Raw genomic sequence first — 25,335 nt, forward strand, 5'->3', positions numbered from 1 at the left:
TCAATGACAATCCGTGAGGATGCTTTGCAATTGGGCATATGTGTAATGACTAGATACTGACGAGTTTATTTGTGGAAATTATTGTCCTTAATGGCCTGTGGCACCAGAGACTATAGCAAATATTAACAGAGCAGGGGTTGTGAAGTGCCTAAGATGCAAAGCCAGTAACACCCACTTAGCATCCTTCCTATGGGGGTTACACTACTGGATCATCTGCTTCACTTAATTCCTTTCTGTCACTACAGGAGAAGCTGCCTTGTACCCTTGCTAAAACCAGTTAAGAGTATCTCAGCCTAAGGAAAGCTAAAGTACAACTTTATCAGGTTAGGTTACCTTTACCTGATCTAACTGATCAGCTACTTGCTAGCAGGAAGGTGTAACAGCAGGACACACTTACAGCAAGTAAATATTAGCTTTGCTCAACTGGCACAAATGCTGCTTTCCAAAAACTGGCTGCTTTTTCACATTTATCAAACTATTTAAATAAGCATGTGTTTGCATGGGTTGAAAATATTTGGCACATGCTTCCAAAACACTGCACTGACGGATGGGGTACTCAGAAGACACATCTAGAACAGCACCAGCAGTGCTACCGAGCGACGCACTCTGGACCACCACCTGTGTTACTGTGACACAGCCAGCCAGGGAGACAAGGACCATATCAACTTTGTTACCAAGCTTGAACCGTGGGATTCCTGTCTGCATTACAAACAGCAGGGCAACAGCCTGCTAACAAGAAGATAACTACAAAATAACTCATGAAGAACTCCCAGCTAGCAATAATTAGTACTTGGTTGATACTAATTGCTTCAGAGTTGTTCCTGCAGCATTAACAGGAACACAACTCATTTACAAAGAAATCCTTAGACAAGCCAAAATAAATGCCCATTACCAGTGCCAGTGCGGGCACCCAGACATTTTGCTGGCTGCAGTCTTAGTGTGACAGCTTGCTATGACTCTAGGGACTACCGCGGTGGCTGCAAAACATTTCATGCCAGCTGCTGATGCTCTCAGCTTTCACACTTGTTAAGGGAGAGGACACAGCTGTGACTTTGCACTGTCAGGAATTTTGAAACAGCGAGGGCAACTGAGCCTCCTGCAGCAGTCTCCTTTCCATCTCCAAAGTGACACAAAGGCAATTAAGGAAGGGCTGGTGTCCAGTACCTGTCCCATAGCTTAGACAAGCTCTGCAGATAGCTATACTGGAGGTCACAAAGAGGTCCTAACAAAGCAAGAAGCCCAAACTCTGCCTTCCTCCCCTATCAGTCAGGTAGAGTTACACTGCAGAGAAAAAAGCATGAAGATGTTTTTACACGAATCTGTTGATACTCAGAGTAAACCTCCCAGTGAAACAGCAGTTCTACTGGCTGTTATTTCAGGTTTTGAACACTCAGACTAACATGTCCATAAGAAAATAAAAATACATCATGTTTGTAGACACTTAGTCATTAACTTACTCTCACACTTAACAGTGGTTTTTCTGGCACTTTGGTTATTTAACTCTCCACCAACAGGTGACCTCTCAGGCAGAGAGGCAGAGGCTGAGCACACCCCAAGAGATACACACTGGAACACCTGTGCTTCTGCGATTGCCTTTTTCCCTTCTACGTGCCTGATAGAGGGAAACATTTGGGTGATTTACAAATCTAAATCTTCAGTAAGTTTTCATATCTTTTCTTGTTACCACACATATGTTGTATGCAATACCAATAGAGCTCAACCTATTCTACATAATGAATTATTAGATGTGGACCACCTAATATTGGTTGTGACAACTGTTATCTGCGAAGAACTTGGCTCACATGCTACAACCATGCCATTTCTGAACTTACAACTGTACAATGAGCAATAAACATTCTCAAATGTTGGAGAGGTGTTAGCAAAAATATTAATTTTACAGTTCTCACCTTACTAATGCTTTGACAGTGGATCTAACCACACTGGAGAGCAGGAACAATGGAGACACAAGAATATGAAACAGGGAGATGGAGGCAAATGCTACTGATGGGGAGAAGTCAGCCTTTCTTGTCAGATGAGCATGGACCACAAATGTCTACAAAAGAGATTTGTTATTTCAGTGAAAAAAAACCCACCATCATTATCAGCATTTTGTCATAAAGAAGGAAACGTGCAAAGACTTCATATTTCATAAGAATTTCATCTACAGAATCTCAGTTTATACTTTCTGAACAGTTTGGGGGAGCGTTACATACTCCAGGCTGCTTCTGGTCACAGATGACAAGCAGGCATTCTCCATTCTCCCCCAGACAAATTGCAAATGTGTAGCAGGTTTGCACCCTGTTCTCCTCCTTCCTCATTTCCACATCACATATACTTGAAAACGCAGTTACAATGAACACTACTTGGAAAAGTCCATACTTACTATAAGCACAGCTGCAATTGGTATTGCTGCATTCATAAAGACTGTGAAGGAAAACACAAAGGAACATTTAGAAACAATTTCCATTCAGGCATGCTATATGGTAAAATACTACTAGCGCTCATTTGCAATGCCATTTTCTATGCTTAACATAGGAAAAATGCACAAGTATCTACTACGCACATCAGTACACTGTTCTAACACGCCTGCAGTTTATTTCTCTTCAAGTCATCAGAACAGACCGAACCCAGCAGTGCACCCCTGCTGATGATCGATCTACTGGTTTTGAGCTGCCATCAGCTCACACACAGCTCAGGCCAGGGGTGCTGCAGGTCTCTGCCTCGTGAGAGGCAGAAAGGCTGAGCTGGTACAAGGTCTGGGGGGCACCCTGAATACCTGACAGTGAGACGGAGGGGGACCTGCCAGAGGCTGCACAGGACACAGTGCTGGGGCTGCCCTGCGGGCCGGCCGCACACCTCGCTCTGCCCCATCCTGCAGCCCAGCGGTGGGACCTCCCGGCAGAGCCACTGGCACGTACATCCAGTTGTGACCTACTTCTCGGGCACCACTTCTGAGGTACAGAGCTTTGTGGCCCCTCAGGTTTTGGGATGCAGTTCAAAGGGTAGGGAAAGATTGACAAACCTGCACTGATCATTGATTTAGCTTATTCTTTTGGAGGATTTACTCATAATTACTCCTGCTTTGTCAGGGTTGGCTTGTGTGTACATCTTTGGGAAGTCAATACAAGTTCTAACAGTACCTAAATGCAGTAGAGCTTCGATTTTAGCTGGGCCTTGAGTTATTAAAATGCAAACAATGAACCAGTTTCCTCCCTGACCTCAAACAGTGTCTGCCTTGGTACCCTGGACTCCCTCACTACGGCAACTCACACACTATAGCAATCAGAGGTTATTCAACAGATGGGTGGGGGGAAGCAAGCAAATACTATTTCTGTATAGGGAACCCTTCTACATAAGGCAGGAATATGGGTTGAGAATGAAATAATAACCAGTTCTCCATCTGGGAGCTTGAGTCAGAACCAGAGCTACGTCTGTCCCCTCCATTGCAACCTGAGGATATTATTTAATCAGCACTTTCTCATTTTGACCTTCACTCAACTTAATTTCATTAAGTAAACAACACAGAGAAAGAGTACACAATCTACAGCTAAAATAGAATTAAAAGATCGGTACAAGTGTAACAGAAAAGAAAGAGGCTAACCACTTCTTTTCTTGCTTAAACTGGGCTGTCCTTTTCTCCTACCAGGCACAGCCAACGTTCAGACAGTAAAAGCACTCCCCAGTTACTTTATTTGGAGTGGAGTGTCATCATTTGACCCACAAATACTTCCGGCTGATTGGCTTGGCCATCCTTTGCTGGGCATAAACCCCCTGAAGAATATATACCATATACAGTATACTTAACATACCACCAGACATTGCTTTTGCCTACATTTAGAAGATCTTTAATGAAACCTGTAAAATACTTCTAAACTCGGCACTCAAGCTTAAACAAAACAGCTGTGTTATTTCACGTAGCTCTAACTCCAACTAAATGACAGAGGAGAGTATCTGAAAACATAGGTATGTTTGTGTATATAATTGCAAAATAAAAGCTTAGCCTTTGGAAAGACTAGAACGTATTAAAGCCTAGACATTCAGAGTTTACTTCTCACCCTAAGGAGAAAAAAAAAATGTATTTTTCTGAGGGAAATGTTCTTTTCTGTCTTGGAAAACAAAGCCGCTTCAGTTCAGACTTCCTCCTAATGACTCTACCTCCTGCCCAGTTCTCACACTTTGTATAAACTTGAGGTAGTTACGGCACAGAAATTTTGAAAAAGGGCAACTTGTTGCCTGTAACTATGGACTTCTTAATTCCACTAAATCCTTGCATTTGCAGTTTGCCTTTGAGGCTGCTGTAGTACACGAGTTTGCTTTTATGAATGAATCTGAGGAGAGAAACTATCAAAGCTGATAAACTTCTCAGAGGTGGATTCTGCTCTTCTGCTGTCTACAGTATGAGATCGTACCTGTCAAATGTGAAGCTGGCTGGATTAAATATACTGTAGGGTTGCCCACTGCAGGGCTTGGGTCACTTGGTGGCTCCCAAGAAGTCGATCTGATTTTTGCTATTATGTGAGATCACAAGTACAGCCAAAGACTTCACTGCCAACTTCTTTGAAGCAAACAGATAAGGCTTATTGAGCCACTAGAATGTTTTTTTTGTTATTTTCAAAAATTATTTTCATTTTTTCAATTAAGCAAGTGTCCAGCATAATAAAACGTTTTCTAAGATAAATTTATTTTGCAGCTAAGACTTTTGGTTTAATTAGATTTAATCAAAAGTACTTTGTTACTGGAAAAAGGCAGTCTGAAAATTGGGAAAAAACATTTTCAGTTGTTTCTGAATATTTTAGGATAGCAACTACTGTTTCTTTTCCTGTGAGAAAGCCTGGAATTACTTTGCTTCTGACACATTAAGCAAAAATTCATAGAAACAGGAAAACCACTCCTTTCTTTCTGTCTTTCCTGAATATATAGTGTATACTAAATCCTGTAAAACTGAGCATAGGGTGATCTTACTCATCAGTATGAAAAAAATTACAGAGGAATCTTCATTGCTACAGTTAAAGAAATCGCTGCCAAAAATCAAAAGCTGTCACTACAAACTTTGCAACCCAGCTTTGATTCTGGTGGGTGCCTTTCATTAAGATTATAGGAAGAGCTAATTTCTAGAATAGCTCTTTTAGTACACATGAACAATTCCATATACACACAAACTGGATCCAGACCCAAGGGTGAGGCAGAGGAGATCCAATTTCCATGTGGTCTTGAAACGGAATTTTCTTTCTGTCTAGCCAACACTGCCCTGAAACTTGTAGGTATATTTTCTGTAATCCAATGCAAATCCATTCCTCATGAGCAGAAGTAACTCCAACCACAGTCTTTCGTTCATGTTAATATAACTAAGTGTATCTAGAAAAGAATTCCAGAGTCTTTTCTAAACTGTATGTTAAAAAAAAGGTATATATAAATATCTCATTTCTGCTTTCTTATTGTTCCTCTTGATCAATAATACACGCAATCTTGGTCATCTGCCCTTTTCATTTTTTTTCTTTTAAAAAATGTATGAAATTATATATTCACTACAATATTAGCAAACACGTTTTGTGCTGATTATGCCTACTATTCTACTTATGGTAAGAAGAAAGGAAAGTTCTATATTTATGCTCCTTTTTTAGTCTCCTAAAGTCCAAGTTTGTAAAGATCAATATAATTTCTGCTAAAGACAGCGGGTGTAAGGAACTCCTGGGCTGAAACTACAGGAATCCTTTATAAGCCAAAATGATATGCACCGTCAACATAACAAAGTTGCGCTGGTCTACCCCAGCTGAGAAATTAACTGCTGTATCTCACATACACATAAATATCACACATAATACAAAACAAGAATGCAAATGCAAACATTAAATCTTTCAAGAAGCATCAGTAATATTTAGAACAGTTCTTAATAATACAAGTTCTTACTTATGTCACTATTTCTTTACAGAATAGTCAGTACTCTTGGGATGAATAAGCCTTCTCCTAGCTGTTACAAATGATACTGTGAGGACTGGAAATCAAATAAGCCTCTACAGCTCCTTCAGTCCTACAGCTGAACCTGTGGCCCTGACTATAAATAGATTTTAATGTCACATGTCACACTGCAGACAAAGGGAGCCCGTCTGTGTTGATCTGGGTGTAAGATGGAGTTTCTGGTCACAGAATCTACCCCAGTTAGACTGTGGTTTATGTCAAAATGGAAACTACTTTTCAAGCACAGAGCGCTCAGGATCTCCAGAGAGAAATTCTGGTCTCAGAACTCAGTGAAATCCTCAACTTAATGTCAGTTAAATTCAGTGGGATCAGGATCTTTCGCTCAGGGTACACTAGCTGTATAATCATTTGGCAGGCAAGAAAGTCAGCTGCACGTCTCTCGGGTGAATGAAATCACATGATACTATCCTGACTGCAAGTTATTTTGCTAAGGAGTAGTCTTCCTTATTGGCCTAAAAGGTATTTGTACAGGTACCTTGTGGCATTTGAATACTAAAAGTTTCCATTTCATGAACATCTTACACATTATACGAAAAGTATTCTTCAGTATGACTTTACTAATTATTTCTAAAGTAAAACAGTAGCAATGATACAGGTGATGCATATGATCCTCTCAAATACAGAGTTCAATTGGCCCTAGGTATTTTTAAAAGGATAATAAATGCCTTAAAGTAGGTTGAAAGATAACATGAGACAAAATAATCTAGATATAGAATGACGAAATTGCTAGCATTCTTGTATTTTTCCTTTCTAGGATATAGAAATGGTCTTAAGAATCACTTATTTTTATAAGAAATCCAGATTTTGAGTAAGAAAGTGCAAGAACCATCTGTGGGAGCTTCAATGCAAAGACAATGCCTGTTGCATATAACGATACACTATACTGTGCAAAATGCAAGGAGGAAAAAATAAAAAAATCACCAAACCCCTCCCTAATCAACAAAGGCTTCATCCTGAAGGCTATGCCACAGAGGAGAATATTTTGGCTGGAGACAGCCTGTGAAACACTTGTCCCTCAAAAGCTTTTCTCCAGGAAAGCCAGTGCCACGAAGCATTAACCTGGACTTTCTCTTTTAGGCATATATCCCACACAGGCAAAATTCTATTGAATTAAATGGAAACTCTGACTAAATGGAAAGTGAGGAGTACAGAGCAGAGCCTAAAGCAACTGGAACAATCTTAACTCATTAGTAGCTAGTAATGCAGTAGCACTTTAGCTGAACAGTGGATTAGAATGAAGTGACTTACTGGATATGGAGGTATAAAGGGCAAAAGACTTGAGGCTAGTCATTTCCTTCTGTCTGGTTTCCTCCACACTGCTGTGAAAGATGTGTTCCCAAGCATAGAGTTTAAGGAGCTTAATGCCTCGGAGCATCTCATTTGTCTTCTTCAGTCTCTCATTGGAGTACTCCTGCAACATTTACAAACACATTTACTTCAAGGGTGTAATTAAAGCACCTGTTCCCCAAACACAAGGATCACATAAATATCATACGCAGTCTCTTGTAATCAGTTAAGTATACTTTATTAGTTCTGTCCATTTAGACGCTCCGTTGCTGTTTATCATGAAGGTAAGCTTTGCCAGGGCTCAAGTGAAAAGGCCATTGGTTTGCACTCCTGAATCATACAGCTTGTACTGAAAAATTTTACTCTGTCAGCTTTCTGATTACTTGCAAGGCAGCCTCTCCTGACGTCTACTGCCCAGCGCATGGGCTGGATTTTCAACAGGCACACTGACAGCATAGAGATCAGAACACACAGACAAGCTACAACGGGGTGCACGGCTCTGCCCCATCAATACGATACGGAAACAACAGTGCCAGGCTTCAAAGCAGCAAGGACACATCAGCAAGAAGCTGTGATCCTGTAGGGATCCTTGACTCTCAGCAGGGCCAGCTGGCTCAGGCACAGTAACACACAGGTAGTTGTACTCCCAGTAAAGCATAACTGGAAGGTATGCTGCTTCCAGTTTTGAGGCTAGCCCAAGGATCTTTGTACCATTACACTGCACAGTGCAGACATTCCTAGCAAAAAACACACTGCTCCCATCTGCAGGAATGTTTAGGTGATGCTGACTGGTGTCTTGGATGCTACAGGGATGAATGTCTACAGCTCTTGAAGGGTGTGCATGTTGATCACAGAACAGTCAGAGTTGGAAGGGACCCACCCAGTCCAACCCCCTGCTAAAGCAGCTTCACTTAGCGCAGGCTGCACAGGATCTCATCCAGGTAGGTTTTGAATGCCTCCAGAGAAGGAGACCCCACAGCCTCTCTGGTCAGCCTGTTCCAGTGCTCTGTCACCCTCAAGGTAAAGGAGTTCTGCCTCATATTCAGATGGGAGTTCCTGTGTTGCAGTCTGTGCCCGTTGCCCCTTGTCCTGTCACTGGGCACCGCTGCGAAGAGCCTGGCCCGTCCTGTCGGCACTCGCCCTGGAGAGATGTGTGTGCATCGATGAGATCCCCTCTCAGCCTTCCCTTCCCCAGGCTGGGCAGGCCCAGCCCTCCCAGCATTTCCCCATATGGGAGATGCTCCATCCCCTCATCATCTCCGCCAGCCCCTCTCCAGCAGCTCCCTGTCCCTCTGGAGCTGGGGAGCCCAGCACTGGGCACAGCACCCCAGATGTGGCCTCACCAGGGCAGAGCAGAGGGGGAGGAATTGCCTCCTTCGACCTGCTGGCCATGCTTCTCCTCATGCACCCCAGGGTCCCACTTGCTGCCCCCCAGCAGGACAGCTCAGCCTGTGCTGGTGCCTGGGGCTGTCCCTCCCCAGAGGCAGGACCCTACACTGGCCTTGGCTGAACTCCATGAGATCCCCATCCGCCAGCTCTCCAGCCTGCCCAGCTCTGGCTGAACGGCAGTGCAGCCTCTGGGGAACCAGCCACTCCTCCCAGTTCTGTATCATTATTAAACTTGCTGGGGGTGCGCTCTGTCCCTGCATCCAGGTCGCTTGTAAGTTGAACAGGGCTGGGCCCTGGGGAACACTGCTGGCCACGGGCCTCCAGCCAGGCTCTGCGCTGCTGGTCACAGCCCCTGAGCTCTGCCATTCGGCCAGTTCTCAGCCCACCTCACTGCCTGCTCACCTAACCCACTGCCTGAGCTATGAGGGTGTTATGGGAGACAGTGTCAAAAGCCTTGCTGAGGTCAAGGTAGACAACATGCACCACTGTCCCCTTGTCTACCCAGTTGCTCCATCGTAGAAGGCTATCAGGCTGGTCAGGTGTGAATTCCCCTTGGTGAATCCATGTTGACTACTACTACTAGCCTTCCTTTCCTCCTCAGGCTTACAGAAGACCTCCAGGATGAGCTATTCCATCACCTTTCCGGGGATGGAGGAGAGGCTGACTGGCCTGTAACTTCCTGGGTCCTCCTTCATGCCCTTTTTTGAAGACTGGAGTGGCATTTGCTCCTCCAGTCCTTGGGGACCTTTCCTGTTCTCCATGACCTTTCAGAGGTGATGGAGAGTGGCTTGGCAGTAACACCTGCCAGCTCCCTCAGCACTCGGGGGTGCATCCCATAAGGGCCCATGGATTTGTGGGTGCCAAGCGTGCCTAAATGATCCCTAACACAATCCCCCCGGACCACGGGAAAGTCTTCCTTTCTCCAGACTTTCTCTCTTGCATGCAGGGTCTGGGATTCCTGAGGGGTGGCCTTAGAAGTGAAAACTCAAGCAAAAAAGATGTGAAGGCATTACTTTTCAGACAGGAAGGTACACAAATAACTCATTACCACCCGTGATTTGTGGTGGAAGATTTCTGCAATCTGTCTGGCTCCATTACAGGTTCATATGGCTCCCTTGGCAGCACATCAGTCGCTGAAAGTGGGGATAAGGTTCAGAGCAGCTGGGCATAGTAATTCCAATAAACCAAAGAAACTCTCTCAGCAGCGATGCAAGCGATTCAAATTATAGACAAGCCAAGTGGGGGATCAAGGAACAGCTTGTGACTTCGCAGACCTCTAAGCTCCCCAGTTAAGGAGAATGCTGTTGAAGTTAGGACTGCTCAGTGGTTATTTAAATAAACCAGCCTGATAGATTTCCACATCTATAACATATCTGGGGGTCTGAGTTTGGATGCAGCATTCCTACTTCCTTTTCCCTCGGACAGCTTGTCATGCATGATTCATCCATTTGTGCACCATCTGACTGCACAAAGCCATTTCAGTCAATGATCACTGACCATTTACATTTGCAAGTTAGAAAGACCTTTAAGTGCTTTTTTTTGCTCTTAGGGAAACATACTTGTTGAAAAACAAACTCCAAACCCTGTATCTTTACTCATTATGCTTATCATGTTCTCACATTCTTGAACATTAAAAAATGTTTGAGAATCAGTTCTTACTCAATGTCCATGGTCAGCTTTATAATTCAACACACCAAGCAATGCATAATTACCCGAGGTGATATCTGTATCATGTACAAGTTTGAAGAAACTTACCAAAGTGCTTCTCTGGGCTTGTGAGAGTTTTGTTGCTACAAAGTACTGAACAGGTGCAAGGACTATGATTACTGCTGCTCCAATTAAGGCACTGATTCCAAGAAGGTAGTAGAGCAGAAGAACTCCTACAATTATCTGTTGGGAGAAACAAAAGTGAGGGGAAGGCTTGGGATGGCTTCGCTTTGGGTATGCACCACAGAGACCAGTCGCAGGGTCACACAGGGACAGCACATTCAAAGCCAACTGCTGGTGCAGCTAACCCTGCCCCCAGACGTCACACGTTCTGCATCACGGGCACAGTGGGGCATGAGTGGTCAGGATATTCTGTCAGAGGACCCAATACACCCAACGCAGCGTTCCTCCCAACTTGTGCCCTCTGCGTGTTTCCCTCTCATGGATTCCCCATTAGGAACAGTAGAAGGTTGTACAGATTTGTGTATCTTCTCTAATATATTTCTCAAAGCTACTTAAAATAACTATTTAAAAATAAATACATTTATAAAAATATCTTTAAACAAAAGTTATTTTAAAATACTTTCAATTTGGACTGTGACATCTTCTCTTTAGAGTCACTATTAAATATGGCAGGGGGTTGGAATTAGAGGATCTTTAAGGCCCCTTCCAACCCAAACCATTCTATATTTCTGTGATTCTCCATTGGCCAGATTACACAGCATGCATTTCCTTTGACATACACGTTTGTTTTTTTTTCCATTGACATTTAAGCATTTTTACACCAGGAAAGTAATTAAATCTCCCAGTTTAATCAGAAGTCACTAGCCTACAACACTGGGACTTCCACAAAGAAGAAATGTTTCTTTGCTTACTATAGAAACTAATATGAAACTTTATTAAAAATAAAACTGATCTTGCCAACGTTAACATGACATTATGCCTGACCAGTAAATTTTAAAAAAAAGATCATCATATTCATACCACTAAGATCTTCCACTTCAAATAAACTCTTAACATAAACTTGCAAGGAAGTGTTTGAAGGATCCACAGTACCAGACTGGCAATGACTGTTAAAAAATGGTTAGAGAAACAGCTTAAAAACCAAAGGTTTGTCTTTGGATAAATGAGAATCTAGAGAGAAAGCCACAGTCTGGATGGAAAGGGATATTGTAAGCAGCTCAATAAATGCAGAAGAGATACACAAGCTACCAATATTAATTACCACTAATCTAATGACTGGCTCCTGAACAATCTGGGGCATTGACACTACATTTTTATCAGTATAAGCTCATAAATCATTCAAGACATAGTGACAGAAAGTTCATTTCCTACATAATTTCCCTTAGTTAAAAAAAAAAAAAAAAAAAAAGGAGATTTCCTTAAAGCATTATCTACTATTCTTGCTATACTCGCATACTCTCATAACCCTCACAATTATCTTCCATCATTTTATGGCTCAGCAGTCACACACACATCGATTCCCACACGTATTTATGGGAATTGCGTGTTTCCATGAATCCCTAGTTTCCACATTTCCATCTTCCCGTTTTCATGAATTTAAGGCACAGAGCGAAAACATAATTTTTTTTCTGAACAATCATTTTATGCATCTCTGCAGAAGAACTAAAATGTGACTCAAAATAAGTCATAGTATTTACCTAGGAAACATGTGGTAAAGTCCTATTGTATATACACCACAGATCTAGTAAGGGCAAAGGTTAAATTGTAAATTAAAGATCTTTTAGTGACGGTTAAGTGCACTATCTACTTCCACCTGAGGTCAGGAAATTCATGAGCGTACGAAGCCAAACAAAACACACAAGGCCTCTGTCACAAAGCCTTGGCAGAACTCCCCTCCAAAACATGAAACGGTCTTGGTCCTCACAGATCAAGATACTCATTCCCAACTGCTTCTTCATGGGCAGAAAATCTAGGCACCAGAAATACAGGAAAGCATTGAACAGTGGACAGTTAGGAGATGTTCAGAAATACCAAGTCAATGTGGGACACTGACTCCCTGCTTTACTGCTTTCTCCCACTACTGGTTGATTGTCAAGGACATGATGGGACTGGCCGGTTCTAGAAACAGAGCCTCAGCTTTTCACACAGGCAAAGGGAAAGCTATTAGCTATTCCAGCTACTGGATCCCAAGGGAATCGCTAGCTCACAGCTGCTTTTCCAAACACACATGCGCACAACCCCCAGCTATTGAAAGGGTCAGTCTTTGCAATAAAAATTCTATGTTTTCAACAAGCGAAAAATGATCCCATTTTCATCTTTATATTGTGATAAGGGCAAACTTTTAAAATGCACTTGTGTGTGGCACAGCAAAATGAATACTTGTATCTGAAAAGTGCTGAAATCTGTAAGCAATGTTGCGAGTAATTCTATATTTATCATACCACACACTACATCGTCAAGAATAAACAGTACGTAGACAATACCGGAGCTGCTGGAGGACAGTGTCTGGCAGATGGGAAGGCTTTCATTAATATTTCTGAGAAGGTAACGATCATATTTTTAAAAGCCTGTGTAATGAAACACGTTGCTTCCCTTTCATCAAAATCCAAAAGCTCTTACCTGCCAGAGATATATATCATGAGCAAGAAGCTCACCAATAGCTCTGGTTATTTTGTCTTGATTATTTATTGAAGATAGCAAATACTGTCAGCCAGAAACTGCTTTGTGGCCAGTTTTGAAAGAAACAAAATGTCCTTTCATTACAACTGTAAACTATCCCTGCCAATGAATCAGAGATATGAGAATACAGGATTTTTTAAATAATGACAATGAAATCAAACAAGGGTCTTCACAAAATGAAGGCGGGGGAAAAACCTTTACAGGGCCTCATTTGGCTCCCAGGGTTTGAGCCAAAACTACTGGGGGCATCTTTCAACTGATGGGCATCCCCAGGCCTCTTTTCATGGATTTCAATGGCCTTCAACAGTAACTTAAGGCAACGATAAAGCTCCTATTGACTCCAGCCAGAGCAAAGATGGGGCTCGGATTATCTGGACTGTATAGAAAACCTAACTAGTTATGAATGGCTATTACAAAATCCACAGCAGATGCTGAAATGCTAATTGTCTGGTTAAGAGCTGCAAAACAATTTAAACCCCGTTTTAAATAAAAATGAAGCTTGTGCAACTTTTTAATAGCCATCGCTTGAGCATCCAGTAATTGCTTTCACTGCCTCATAAAACAAGGTATTGAGTGAACGTTGTGGAAACATGTTTTGAAGAAACTTTTGACCAATGTGACTCCTTGATTGCAATGCATGCACCCATCACAAAACAGGCGCAGGCTTTGACACTGAATGTCCTCATCTGCTATGGAGCACCACAGGGTGAATTTTAATGCAAATATAACCGTATTTTCAGAACACTTGTCAGGAAATCTTTATGAGTCCATGACTTCTGGCACATTAGAGTAAAGTGTTGTTACAGAATATGCAATGACGTTGGCTTAGTTCTCAGTTGCCCTACAGTGCTCTCTATGCTGAGCTGCCTTACAGTGGTCTTACAAAAAGCGTACGTGAAACTGGTACCTCTTATATTGACTGTTTTATTAACGGACTTACAATGGAGATGAAGCCTAGGGGATAAGTGGATCCTAAAAGTAATCATTAAAGAGGTGGATCCCTCTTAATGCCTCATAGCTCTTTCAGCAATATCATTTTAACAGAACACAACCACTGACTTACTGCAGGGTACTTCTAGTAAATGGACAAAAAATACCCTGATAAACAAATTACTACTAAACAAAGTGCCAACCCATAACCATATGCAATATGATATTTCACATCAGTTTATTTTCCTTATAGCTGCGTTCTCTTTGGTGAAAATGCAGGTTCCCAGTACCTCTTCCCCCCCAATTCCAGGGAAACCTTCCTGATGCTCAAAAATGTCAAATTTCTTCCTGAAAAATTCCTGATGATAACTGCTGTATCCATTACCCTTTTTTAATTCTATAAAGTAAAATGTTTTTAACTGGCATACAAGTGTCTCCAGAGTAGATCGGGAAAACTAGTCTATACTCCAATGTAGTTACTCCTACACAAAAAAAAGAGACAAGTGCATTTATATTAGATGAATGCAGTCACACTATGACCTGTACAAATACGACTACATTCACGCTAAGTCTTAATATTTTAACAGGTATAGTTATATACAGCTCACATATGTAGAGTAAATGCAAACCCTAGGCATGAAGGCACAGTTAAAAGAAGTCATCAGTTAGTAAGCTGCTGGTTGTTTACACCTTAATGTGCTCACTATCCTGATTAGATGTTTTACACAACTCTCATTGGAGTTAGCAAGAGTTTTCCCAGAGATTCAGACAGATTTCTTCTTTCTCCACATCCTACTGCAGTCTCAGAAGCAATCTGACCCTCACTACCACAGAGGTACCAGAAGACATATGGTAATATATCAGGTTTCAAACACATAGCAGAAGTGTGAAAACTTCCAGAGTTTTTCAAGAGGACACCAAATGGTTTTCCAGAGAACAAATACTCCCCGAAGACTGAGACTACACAAGAGGACACAGATGCATTCAAGAACTCACTGTCACTGATAACGAAGAACCTGCACCGCCCTCCCCCGTATTTTCCTCAGTGAGGAAAATAACAAATCCAGGGAAAACAGTTAAACCCGGGATTTTTTCCAGGTTTGGAAGTTAATCTGGTTTACCATGCAATCAGATTATTTTAAGACCATCACAAAGCAGAACCTGCTCTTCGGATCTGCAGCAGCTTGACCAAAACCTCTTGGTTTTGACAGGAACAACTGTAAGATCCACTCAATTCTACTACATATCATTATTATCAGAAAAGAATCCAGATCTCGATGGCCAGCAGTCTAGCATCTTACTCTTTGAAGGACATTCATATAATTTATATAATCACCTGAACAGCTGGCTTTTCTTCCCCATCCCCAACTTGTCAATGTAATATTCCAATGTGCTCCTCATCTTACAGAAGAAAATCACTAGTATCACATGTTGATGGACACAGGAACTCCCAAACAACACTCCTAAAGCCACGTTAGAAACTCGCTGGAAATATGACCTGCCAGTTGCAGTCCCATATACAGGCTCATAAAAATTATTTCATTTTTGGGCAAGGGCAGACAACTCAAAATGTAAAACTGCCAGGTAGATAACTTGCAGCTTTCTGACTTCCACATCAGCCAAATGGGCCTCTGCATAGTGCTGCAGCCAGCCCACCTTTGTGACATGAACACAATGGAGTTTTCATGACGATTTTGAAAGTAATGACACTTTTCTGAAATTCTGAGTGAACTCAGAACTGCACTGCCTCTTTTGTTTCTATTGACTTTTAGCACTGAAGCACCCTCAGCAAAAATAAACAGAGTAGCTGGAAGAAAGCAGAAAGAATTGTGGGGTAGTGTATTAACACCAGATGAAGCTATGTGCTTTACTGTCACTTTTCTCAGGAAATTCCTACATGGAAGTGCAGGAGGTTTCTATGGTTTTAAGTACAGGCTCTTCCTAACTAAGTATTTTGCACTTTTCCACTGTTTCAGTAAGTGTGAACCTGAAAAAACGATCCAAGGTTGTACCGAGATTGCTCTGACCTCCTACTGTGTCTGCTCTACCCTCTTACTGACAAATTTAATCACATGGCCATGAAGTCTGATCACCACTTCACACACTCAGAGGAGTACCACCACACTGAAAAAAGACTAGTTTTGGTCAGATGAGTTTTTCAGTAGCTCTGCCAGCTCATGTGACACAATGCACATTGTATTGAGCAGGAACAATGAAGGAGGTACAAATTCTGTGCTTCCATGTCGGACTTTGCACATGAACTCCTGTTTCAGTAAGGGAAGTAAGGGTTAAGATTAATTTAAGTCAGTCCTGAAAGCATGCTCTGAAATGGGACTCTGCTTTCCTCATCTTAAGAGTTCTGGTAAGATACAGCTGTATGTCCTTGGGCATTACACAAGACATGGAATATGGAGTCACCAGGCAATTGAGTGTGACTCAGAACAGTGATCTGCTCCGTGTCATGCATGTGGGAAAGGAGACTGAAGGGATGAGAGTGGCATTTAGAGACAGGAGACCAAATACATCAGAGAGGATAAAGTAGCAGAATCATATCATGTAACAAATGAACCTGTGGAATTTTGTATGCTAGAATTTGCCATCCATGAGGCCGCAGTAGTTTTAAGGGATGACCAAAGGATCATATATTTGATCACTAAGTGATCATATATTTGAATAAACTGCTACTTTGCTTGCTTCTGCTGGGGTTCACAAGACAAATGATCGCAATACATTTCAGTTAACTCCCCTGATGTAACAAATGAATGCACTGGAATAACACAACCTGCTGCACCCTATAAATTCTTATTACAAATGCAAAGCATGTTTGGCAGCAGTCAAGATTCTAATACAATCCTAAAGACCTAGAGTCCTGTCACAGATGTGAAATCAACATCTAGAAACATTGTACGTAATAGATAGCTTGACATCTCATTTCAAGTTATTCTGTAACTTTACTATCTCTGCTTCCATAAAATTCTTAAGTAATACCTCACTACAGACTGGCACACGTTAATAACAAAAGCACATTCAATCTCCTTACCTGTACTGGCATAGCCCAAAGGTTAGGGCAGAGGAAAAAGAACCACATCAGCTGATTGGTGTCTATGGCAACCAGATTACAGATTTGGCCTGCTGTCATCTCCCCCATAGACATGTTAGAAGTTGAAAGCTGCATAATTTTATTGTATATTTTTGTCTGGAAGAGAGATCAAAAGCTGTTAGTATACAGAAATAAAATAAGAGTTCTAGCTTCATCTAAAGCACAGGTTAGTCCAGCATGCTTGAGGGAAACCAACATTCCCAGTAACTTGAACGAAGAGCTTAAAGTTTGGCCTTTATGATGAAAAATTTTAAGCTACTGTCTTTACCATTGATCTACGAAAAGCACAGTGCAATTAGGCCCATAATGATTATCTAAGTACTCCCCTTTTGCATCCCTGTGGATCGGTAAGAGAATAAAACCTTTACTGGCCAAGAACCACATTAGCAACTATGATTTATACCTCCAGCTTCTCCGCAGAGTGCCCTGGCTGTAACGAGTAAAAATAAAAAATATATTCATTACATTCAGTACATTATATTCCCTGTTATTTTTCTCTGGCAATTGATGCAGGTCCCATCCGACCTCAGACCCATGTTCCTGGCTGAGAATATTGCTACATTTTGGCTAGACCACCCAGTCCCATTACAAAGTTTAATTCACAGACAACTAATGTAAAAGGTTCGATTCTGTACTGAATTAAGTAGTTGCCTCTGTGCAGAATCAGGCACCATGTAAAAAAATAGCTTTTATGCATCAATGGAAGTTTAATTTTACTAGCTGGTTTGGTAAAAGGTTACACAGTGATGCTTTGCAGTTATGAGACTTAGCTGACAAGAGGCACCTTGATTCTGTAAGTGCCTTCACATCAAATGCCAACTGTCCATCATGAAACATAAAGTCACATAGGGCACATGGAACAGGCACGGGTTTACACACGAGAGGAAAAGAGATAAAAGATGTAAAGAAAATTGAAAAATTTAAGAAAAAAAATTTATGAAGATACTGGCACAGAGACTACCATTAACACTAATTCTGCTGCTTGGAGTGATAGCTAGAAATTTTCCGATTTGAATGGTCTGACTGCTGGCATTATCTGGACCTATGTGTAATATCCAGTGCAGAAAACAAAGCTTTTCTTAAACTAAATGAATATAGCACTATTTTCCAACAATTCCCCTTTTACCCTTGCTGTGGTCCATACACTTCTGAGTTAGTCGCAGCTCTTCTGCTTGGTACAAGACATGCAATTTTTTTCACATATGTTTTGGGTCAAATTTTTATTTCTTTAGGAATTTTCTACTTCCTTCTAGTGAGGGAAAACCAACAGATGGAATCCAGAAGTCTGGCAGCCGAGAAGTGCTTCCAAGTGTAAGATCAAAAGAGAATTAAACAATTACACTGCTATTGAAAGCATCCATCTATCACACAGACTCTCACAGGATCTATGTAGTTCAGCGGATAAATAGCGTTAACTTATAAGGCTGGCTTTCAAGCTGTCAGAGGGTACGTTTCAGCCAGTGCCCTTGGCAATACCCCCTTGTAATCTTACACCTAATTCTCTCATTTCCAGGCACAGATCTTTGTACACTACATAAAACTTTGATCTGCTGTTCACAGTTAAACAATGATTATGGACTCCATTTTATCAATCTTACTTATGTTCAGTCATTAAAGACTCTGCAATAACGGGTAGATTTTGTGGCATGACCTGTGGAATAAGACACTACTCCATGCATTGAGAATACAACCTATGTTTTTGTCCAAAGTATATTTACAAGACATTTTAAAGCTGTATTATCTGCATGGGATGTTACAAAAACATCCCTTGGAGATGAGTGAGGTACAGTTCACGATTTAACTTTTTTCAAAAGACACATTCAGTTTTACTGCCAGCAAATTTATACTCAAAGGTAAGAAACACAGAATTAGATATTACAAACAAACGTTTAGATAAAATAATCAAATAAGATGCAGAGGAAAGAGAATGCAGGTCTAGGTTAACAGTCTTTAATGGCAACAGTTACATTCAATACTTCAGGAGTGAAGTGTTTCAGATTTTAACGACTACAATTATAACTTGTGTTTACAAATACATGTATGATTGTATGAAAGTTGATTAATAATATATTGACTACCTGTATTGCGCCTCTCAAGTTGATTCCTGTTTCAATAGCAACATAGTACGATGCTTGGAGAAACGTCCTTTGCAATAGAAGGGCAAAAAACAACAGTACAGCCAAAACATAAGCATTGGACAGGAACTCTTGAGATGAAATAAAGAAAACACCAATAATTTTAGTCTATAAAAAAAAAAGAAAATTAGAAATCAGGTGTAATGGTTATTTAATTACCAGTTTTGCATAATTAATAAGCAGATATAACCACAGTTTTTTACTTTGAAGGTGCTCCCAACTTTATTTGAAACCTCACAGTTTATCTTTTCAAGGAAACAGTCATAATGTGCCAACTCAGTTTTATTTAAATGCAGAGTAACTTTTAGAGGATTTCTGATATCCTTCCAAAACTCTAGGAAGCTTTGAGTAATTCCACATGGTCATTTGCTAAAGATGCACACTGCCCATTGTCAGAAAGGACTAGTTAACACCCTTTTGGAGAAATAAGTCTCCTTATTTTAAGCACCTCAGGTTACTGAACACTAATATGACCTTCACAACTTGCCAAAAACCCACATTCTTCCAACTCCTGGAACTAAGCACATTCTTCCAACTCCTGGAACTAAGCACATTCTTCCAACTCCTGGAACTAAGCACATTCTTCCAACTCCTGGAACTAAGCACATTCTTCCAACTCCTGGAACTAAGCACATTCTTCCAACTCCTGGAACTAAGCACTAAACACATTTTGGTTTGCAGCAGCTTGTTCAGCATTTTTATTTATGGTCTTTGACTATTCTTCAAACACTGGCCAAACTAAGAAGCTGTAGAAGGACTTTTGTCTGCTGTGCAACACAGATGGACTTGCATGCATTGCATAGGTTTACTCCCTTTTCCCACTTATCTGGCATTTCTTACAAGCTACTGGAATTCAGACCAAGGCTGGACACAAAGAAAACCAAGTCATTATGATTCCATTCCTGTAAAACTTTGCTCATGCAAACATTCCTTATTTCCATATACTACTTTCATGTAAGTATACAGTGCAAGAACTTAAAAGAACATCGAAAATTTCCACCTGTGACACAAGTGCTGAGTTTCATTCTTTGAAAACAGAGAATAAAACCTATATGATTCAACAACTTACTTCTTGCTCTCAAAGGCAGATTGTCAGACAATAACATTTTCCAATTCAGCTAGGTACTTCAACTACAACCAGATTCGATGTACATAAACATTTCTGCAGTCCATGGGGCCACTGAACTAAATAGAATTAACCCTCAGAGAAGCCCTCTGAATATATTTTCAAGCATATGGAGTCTTCAAAGTCAAATCAATAGAACGCAAGCAAGCACTGGGCATACTTGTTTCTTTAAGCCTGTATCAAGTACAAAACTCTGAACAGTTACATACATGTCAGCAAACATGTTCAGATAGAGACATTTAGCTACAGTTTTAGTTACTTGTACCTTGAAGAGATTTTCAGCCCTAAAGTATTACTTATTCCATAGTTATTCAAATCAGTTAAACCAGCATTATATACCTTCCATAGTTATTCAAATTGGTTAAACCAGCATTATATACCACAAGTCTCTCTTTCAGATTATTTAGTCTTTAAATGTTCAGCTTTTCAAATCAAGTCAACCTGCCTTTCACCCTTGCAAGACTGTAAATTTATTCTTGCTGTAACTCTGAAGAATAAGAAGGAAAATGCAAGGCTCTACACTTAGCCTAGAAGCTTTAGAAAATGTACCACAGGTGTGGAAAATTAGAAGTACAATCAAGTCTTCTCCCATGCCACCTGTAAGGCCTTGACAGAGGAAAAGAAAAAAAAGTCACAAAATGGTCAAGTCCATGGCCAGTTAGATGCATCCAATTGATCTTTCAGACTCTAAAATTTATGCTAATAAGCATAAAGTATTAGGCACATGTGAGGTGGAAGAACTGCCCCAGTGTTTACGAGTCACCTGTTGTTTCCCATGCAGTGTATATACACTCCAATACAAAGCAAAATTCGAAGCACTGTAACTGCAAAACTTGGTGTTTTGCAGGGGAAAAAAAAAAAAAAAAGACAACAAAGAAAACAAAAAGCACATTCAGGGAAATCCAGGATCATTTACATTTGTGATGTTTTCACTTCTCACTTCAGACATCTTCTAAACTTGCAACAGTGAGAATCTCCCCTTTATGTTACCCTTTCTCAAGTCAGCTATTATTTTAGCAGTTCTTCACTGGGATTTCTTTTTATTTCAATACAGTGTCATCCAGGAAAAAGTGATACATTTCTAACACGAAAAACTACAAAAAACTTCTTATGAAGGCAAAGCTAGAACAACATATGGGTCTAACACTGGGAGATCACGATCGTCAAAGATACTAACATGACAGCAAAGAGAAAAGCTAGAGCATTATCACAATCACGAACCATGAAGGTTACAGATTGTGCTTTATTATATCAAAGGCAGTAATAGAAACAGAACAATTTCAATGCTGTCCTACATATACATCTGGCTAGTACTGCTAATCACTGCACCTAATACCACTTCTTACTGTATGTAAAAGAATATAATTTTTTACACTTTTTTTTTTTTTTTTTTTTTTTTTACACAAATCATGCTCTTCTAGCAATGAGATTTTGGTGCAGTGTTGATTCACATCAAAACATTATATAATAGATAAACAAGAAGGAAAAATAAGATGAATATTCTTGTTTTTCTTAAGGTACTCACTTGCAAGGAGGACTTGAAAATATAAAATACATACATAAACATCACACACATACGTGGTGAAAGCACCAAGACGTTTGCCAAGTCTCAGATGCATTATTAGGCCATTATGGTTTACAGAGTTACTGAGCATCTATGTGTTTTAACTACAATAGTTATCTAAGTACACTTGTCAGCCTGCAAGAAACTTAAGGAAATAATTAGGTGTCTGCTGAACCTTTCCCCTATAAAGCAAATAACCTTGATAAGTTGATGGAAATAATTAGATATTTTATTTTCAGAAATGGTTTTGGGGACATTCAGTGTTCCACCTCCCTGACGACCTCAGGATAATACCACTTTTAAGTGTCAGTAGGCTCTAACCAGTAAAAGGCTGAGCAAAAGGCCACTATTTAAATTCTTAAAGACCCGAGACTCACACAGTCTTAAATGTCAGTACTGGGCCTTTTGCTACACTGGGACCTATGACTTCTAGAGCTTTTAAAATAATGAGTCTCTAGGTTTGGTGTACCATTTGAATGTGTTATGTCAGCAGATATTCCTAATACTGGAACTGCTAATCCTAACATTGCAATGTGGAAGATGCTACCAGCAAAAATATAAAGGTTATCATTCTGTCAGTCTCTTCCTCGATGTGAAATGATTAACACTCAGAGAAATTCATGTCAAAAGAATGTTCCGGGGTGGTCATAAATATTGATACTAGAGTTATAAATAAACATGAAGAGCGTGACAGAATTTAAGACACTGTTGTTCTCTGACTAACCGCAGCACTAACTAAAGCAGCTAATACTGCCTGACACCCACGTGACCTCAGAGTTCCAGCTCCCTGGTAGTTTGTATCTGTCACAAAGAGCCTGAAGAACAGAGCAAATACTGTATCTTGGGATTTATCTCTTGGCCTTCAATTTCACAAACAGAATTGCAGTTTGAAAGATACAGTTAATTCACCACAACATCTCAAGCTAACCTATTTAAAGTGAAGAAATGTCACTTTAATGAACGGGTAAAAGACACTGCTGTCCTCACAGCTTGCTTTGCGTGTTGTTTCTGTCCCACTGTATGGCAATTCCTTCCAGTGTTTTCAAACTCAGCAGCACATCAGACACAAACAATGTTTTCCCCCAACTCATCTTTGCCTTCAGTGTTTTAGAGGCTTCTTTCTCACACCTCTCAGGAACAAACAATAAGGCATGGTTCTCCTTTTTATGAGTCATTACAAGTAAAAATATAATGTTCCTAGCAGTAGAGCTGGTATATTTTTTCCAAAGTAGACCCAGTTGGCTAGGTGTGTGCATACACGTGGGAGTTCTCCTCAACACCTCCATCTGTTTACAGATGATTTGAACACATTTTAGAAAGATACTTAATCTAATCCAGGAAAAGCAACTTGCAAATGTAATTAGCCTCTTAACAGAAAACCAGTGTGTACAAACCAGGTCGAAACAGAAGGACAAGCCTCTTGAAGAGCTTTTAGCGAAGGTAAAATACACCCTTACCAGTCACTCATATCACCGCCAATGAATTTTGCTGATAGGTGATCCCAAATGGCATAAATGACAACAACGACAAGGCTACCACTTAGCTAGACACAGTGAGGCTGGCAAGGCTGGATGAGGCTCTGTTGAATGGCCTATCCGGACCAGAACTGAGCTTTCTTCACAGAGAAGCACTAGCTGACAGCTTAATAGGAAAATTAAATAGGATAATCCATAAATTGTGATTCAGTATAATTTCTGCTGAAACGCCACTCCAAATTATCAAGAAGCAGAGCTCAAAAGCTTCCACAGTACTTTGCTGCAACATAGCCCTATAGCCTTAATTTTTTCATTTCCTGCTTTAACTGGTTTCCATTGAATCTACTTGCTATATTAAAGTTTCCAAATATTAGGATAAGGACTGTAAAATGGATAAACAACTAATTTTAGCCTGGTCCTTTGTCAAATTTTCTGCAATGCATCCGATGTATTTCAGTATTTACAGTGGACCTAATCCAAAGTGTACTTGAGTGAATGGGTCTATAAGCTGCAGAAATAAATTGGTCTTTCTCATAGAAATTCATCCTGAGTGACCACACCTTACAATTGAGAAGATGGTTCCCCAGTCATCTGCTTTCTGTTTTTTTTTTTTTTTTTATTATTATTTTTTTAAAGTTAATTAGGAAGCATGTATGTTTCTTGTTAGGAAATATTCATTTAAGTAGCATCCTTTAAAAATGCTTCAGTTGATCTTTCAAAACAAACCTCCCCAAAGACACTAGTGGGAATTCTTTGTCACAGTTAAATTACTTGGCATTTTACTGTGATGACAAAGATCTGCTTTAATCCTCTTAGACAGTGCTTGTTTTTGGAAATGAAAAGCCAAGCCTTTTAAAAACACACTTTCTCCTTTCCAAAAAGCACTCAGTAATGTGCTTGATTCAATCTCTACTCAAGACTGTACGTAAAACCCTTATGACACTAGTGGGATTCTGGATCCACTTCATTATCTTGAATGAAGTTATTTTCCAGAATGCAAGCCTGACTAGATGCGTGGGTAACATATTCTGTTCCCCATCAAGGTATAGAAGTGGATAACAGGCAATACATACATACTGTCATTTCTAGCACTCACAAATACATCACCGAGTTGCTTCCTTTACTGAGGCCAAATAATACGTAGTCATAGCATTACTTTTTTGACTCTTCTATTTTTATGACATTTTGACAGTACCTGTGGGCGGATGGTGTTATTTCCTTTTCCAACATTGTGAACAATCCCAGAGATGCAGAGCGGACCAGCAAATCCAAGCAAGTCAGCCAGAATACGGAACGTGCTACTGAGAAGTAAGGGTCTTCCAAAAGCACAGCAGAGAGCACGCCAAATTGATCTGGATCCTTGTGGAGATGACGACCTTCTGTTCTGTTCAGAATAATAATAATAATAATAATAAAAATATCAGTAAGGATTATGTCATACATCAACCTCAGATATGATAAATGATTGGTATTTTTATCCCTGCTTTAATTCATTGACAACCAGTTGTGCAAACTTTGCGCTAAACAAGCACAGGAATGACAACCATTGTTTCACTTATTTTTATAAAGTCAGAACAAAAAAGTAATTTCTACTCTCCTCTGCTTCACAAAACAACCATGATTTCTTTCCAGCCTTTAATAAGGATCAAATAAGTGTGGTTGGTGTTTGTGGCTTGCTGGGGGAGAAAGAAAAAAAAGAGGGAGGGAACTGACAGGTTTTGTTTTCCTGTGAACATAGAGACTGGAAACGTACATGCTTTTTAGAAGGATGCAAAAGACTTGTCTTAAAATCCTGAAAAAACACAGCTCCCACCACGCAGTCAAACAGAATTTGAGCTGATGAATCTCCTACAGATGAACTGTAACTGAAATAACATGGAAAAAAATAGTCCTGTGAGGCCTCATTAAAATTGACTCCGTAACTGAATGATTGCAGGGTCTTATTAGGAAGAACAATAATGGTGTTCAGTGAATACAGTTTGTAATTACTTTGCACATCAAAA

At 40.3% G+C, this 25,335-nt stretch overlaps 1 protein-coding gene across 5 annotated transcripts in view; it reads right to left on the bottom strand.

The window, feature by feature from the left end:
• ABCC8 (ATP binding cassette subfamily C member 8) overlaps window positions 1-25,335 on the bottom strand; it is an 83,068-nt gene that overhangs the window by 45,017 nt on the left and 12,716 nt on the right. For all 5 annotated transcript variants that reach the window (XR_008734155.1, XM_055722282.1, XM_055722281.1 and 2 more), the window contains exons 6-12: window positions 24,528-24,716; window positions 19,111-19,275; window positions 16,973-17,128; window positions 10,408-10,542; window positions 7,225-7,387; window positions 2,384-2,424; window positions 1,908-2,053 (exon numbers count right to left, since the gene is read on the bottom strand). Coding sequence is in view for 4 of the 5 variants with exons in the window: in XM_055722282.1 (XP_055578257.1) it covers window positions 1,908-2,053; window positions 2,384-2,424; window positions 7,225-7,387; window positions 10,408-10,542; window positions 16,973-17,128; window positions 19,111-19,275; window positions 24,528-24,716 (995 nt within the window). In the remaining variant the exon portion in view is untranslated. The remainder of the gene's footprint in view (window positions 1-1,907; window positions 2,054-2,383; window positions 2,425-7,224; window positions 7,388-10,407; window positions 10,543-16,972; window positions 17,129-19,110; window positions 19,276-24,527; window positions 24,717-25,335) is intronic.

Source organism: Falco cherrug, chromosome 10, assembly GCF_023634085.1.
Source record: "Falco cherrug isolate bFalChe1 chromosome 10, bFalChe1.pri, whole genome shotgun sequence".
NCBI classification, from domain to species: domain Eukaryota; kingdom Metazoa; phylum Chordata; class Aves; order Falconiformes; family Falconidae; genus Falco; species Falco cherrug.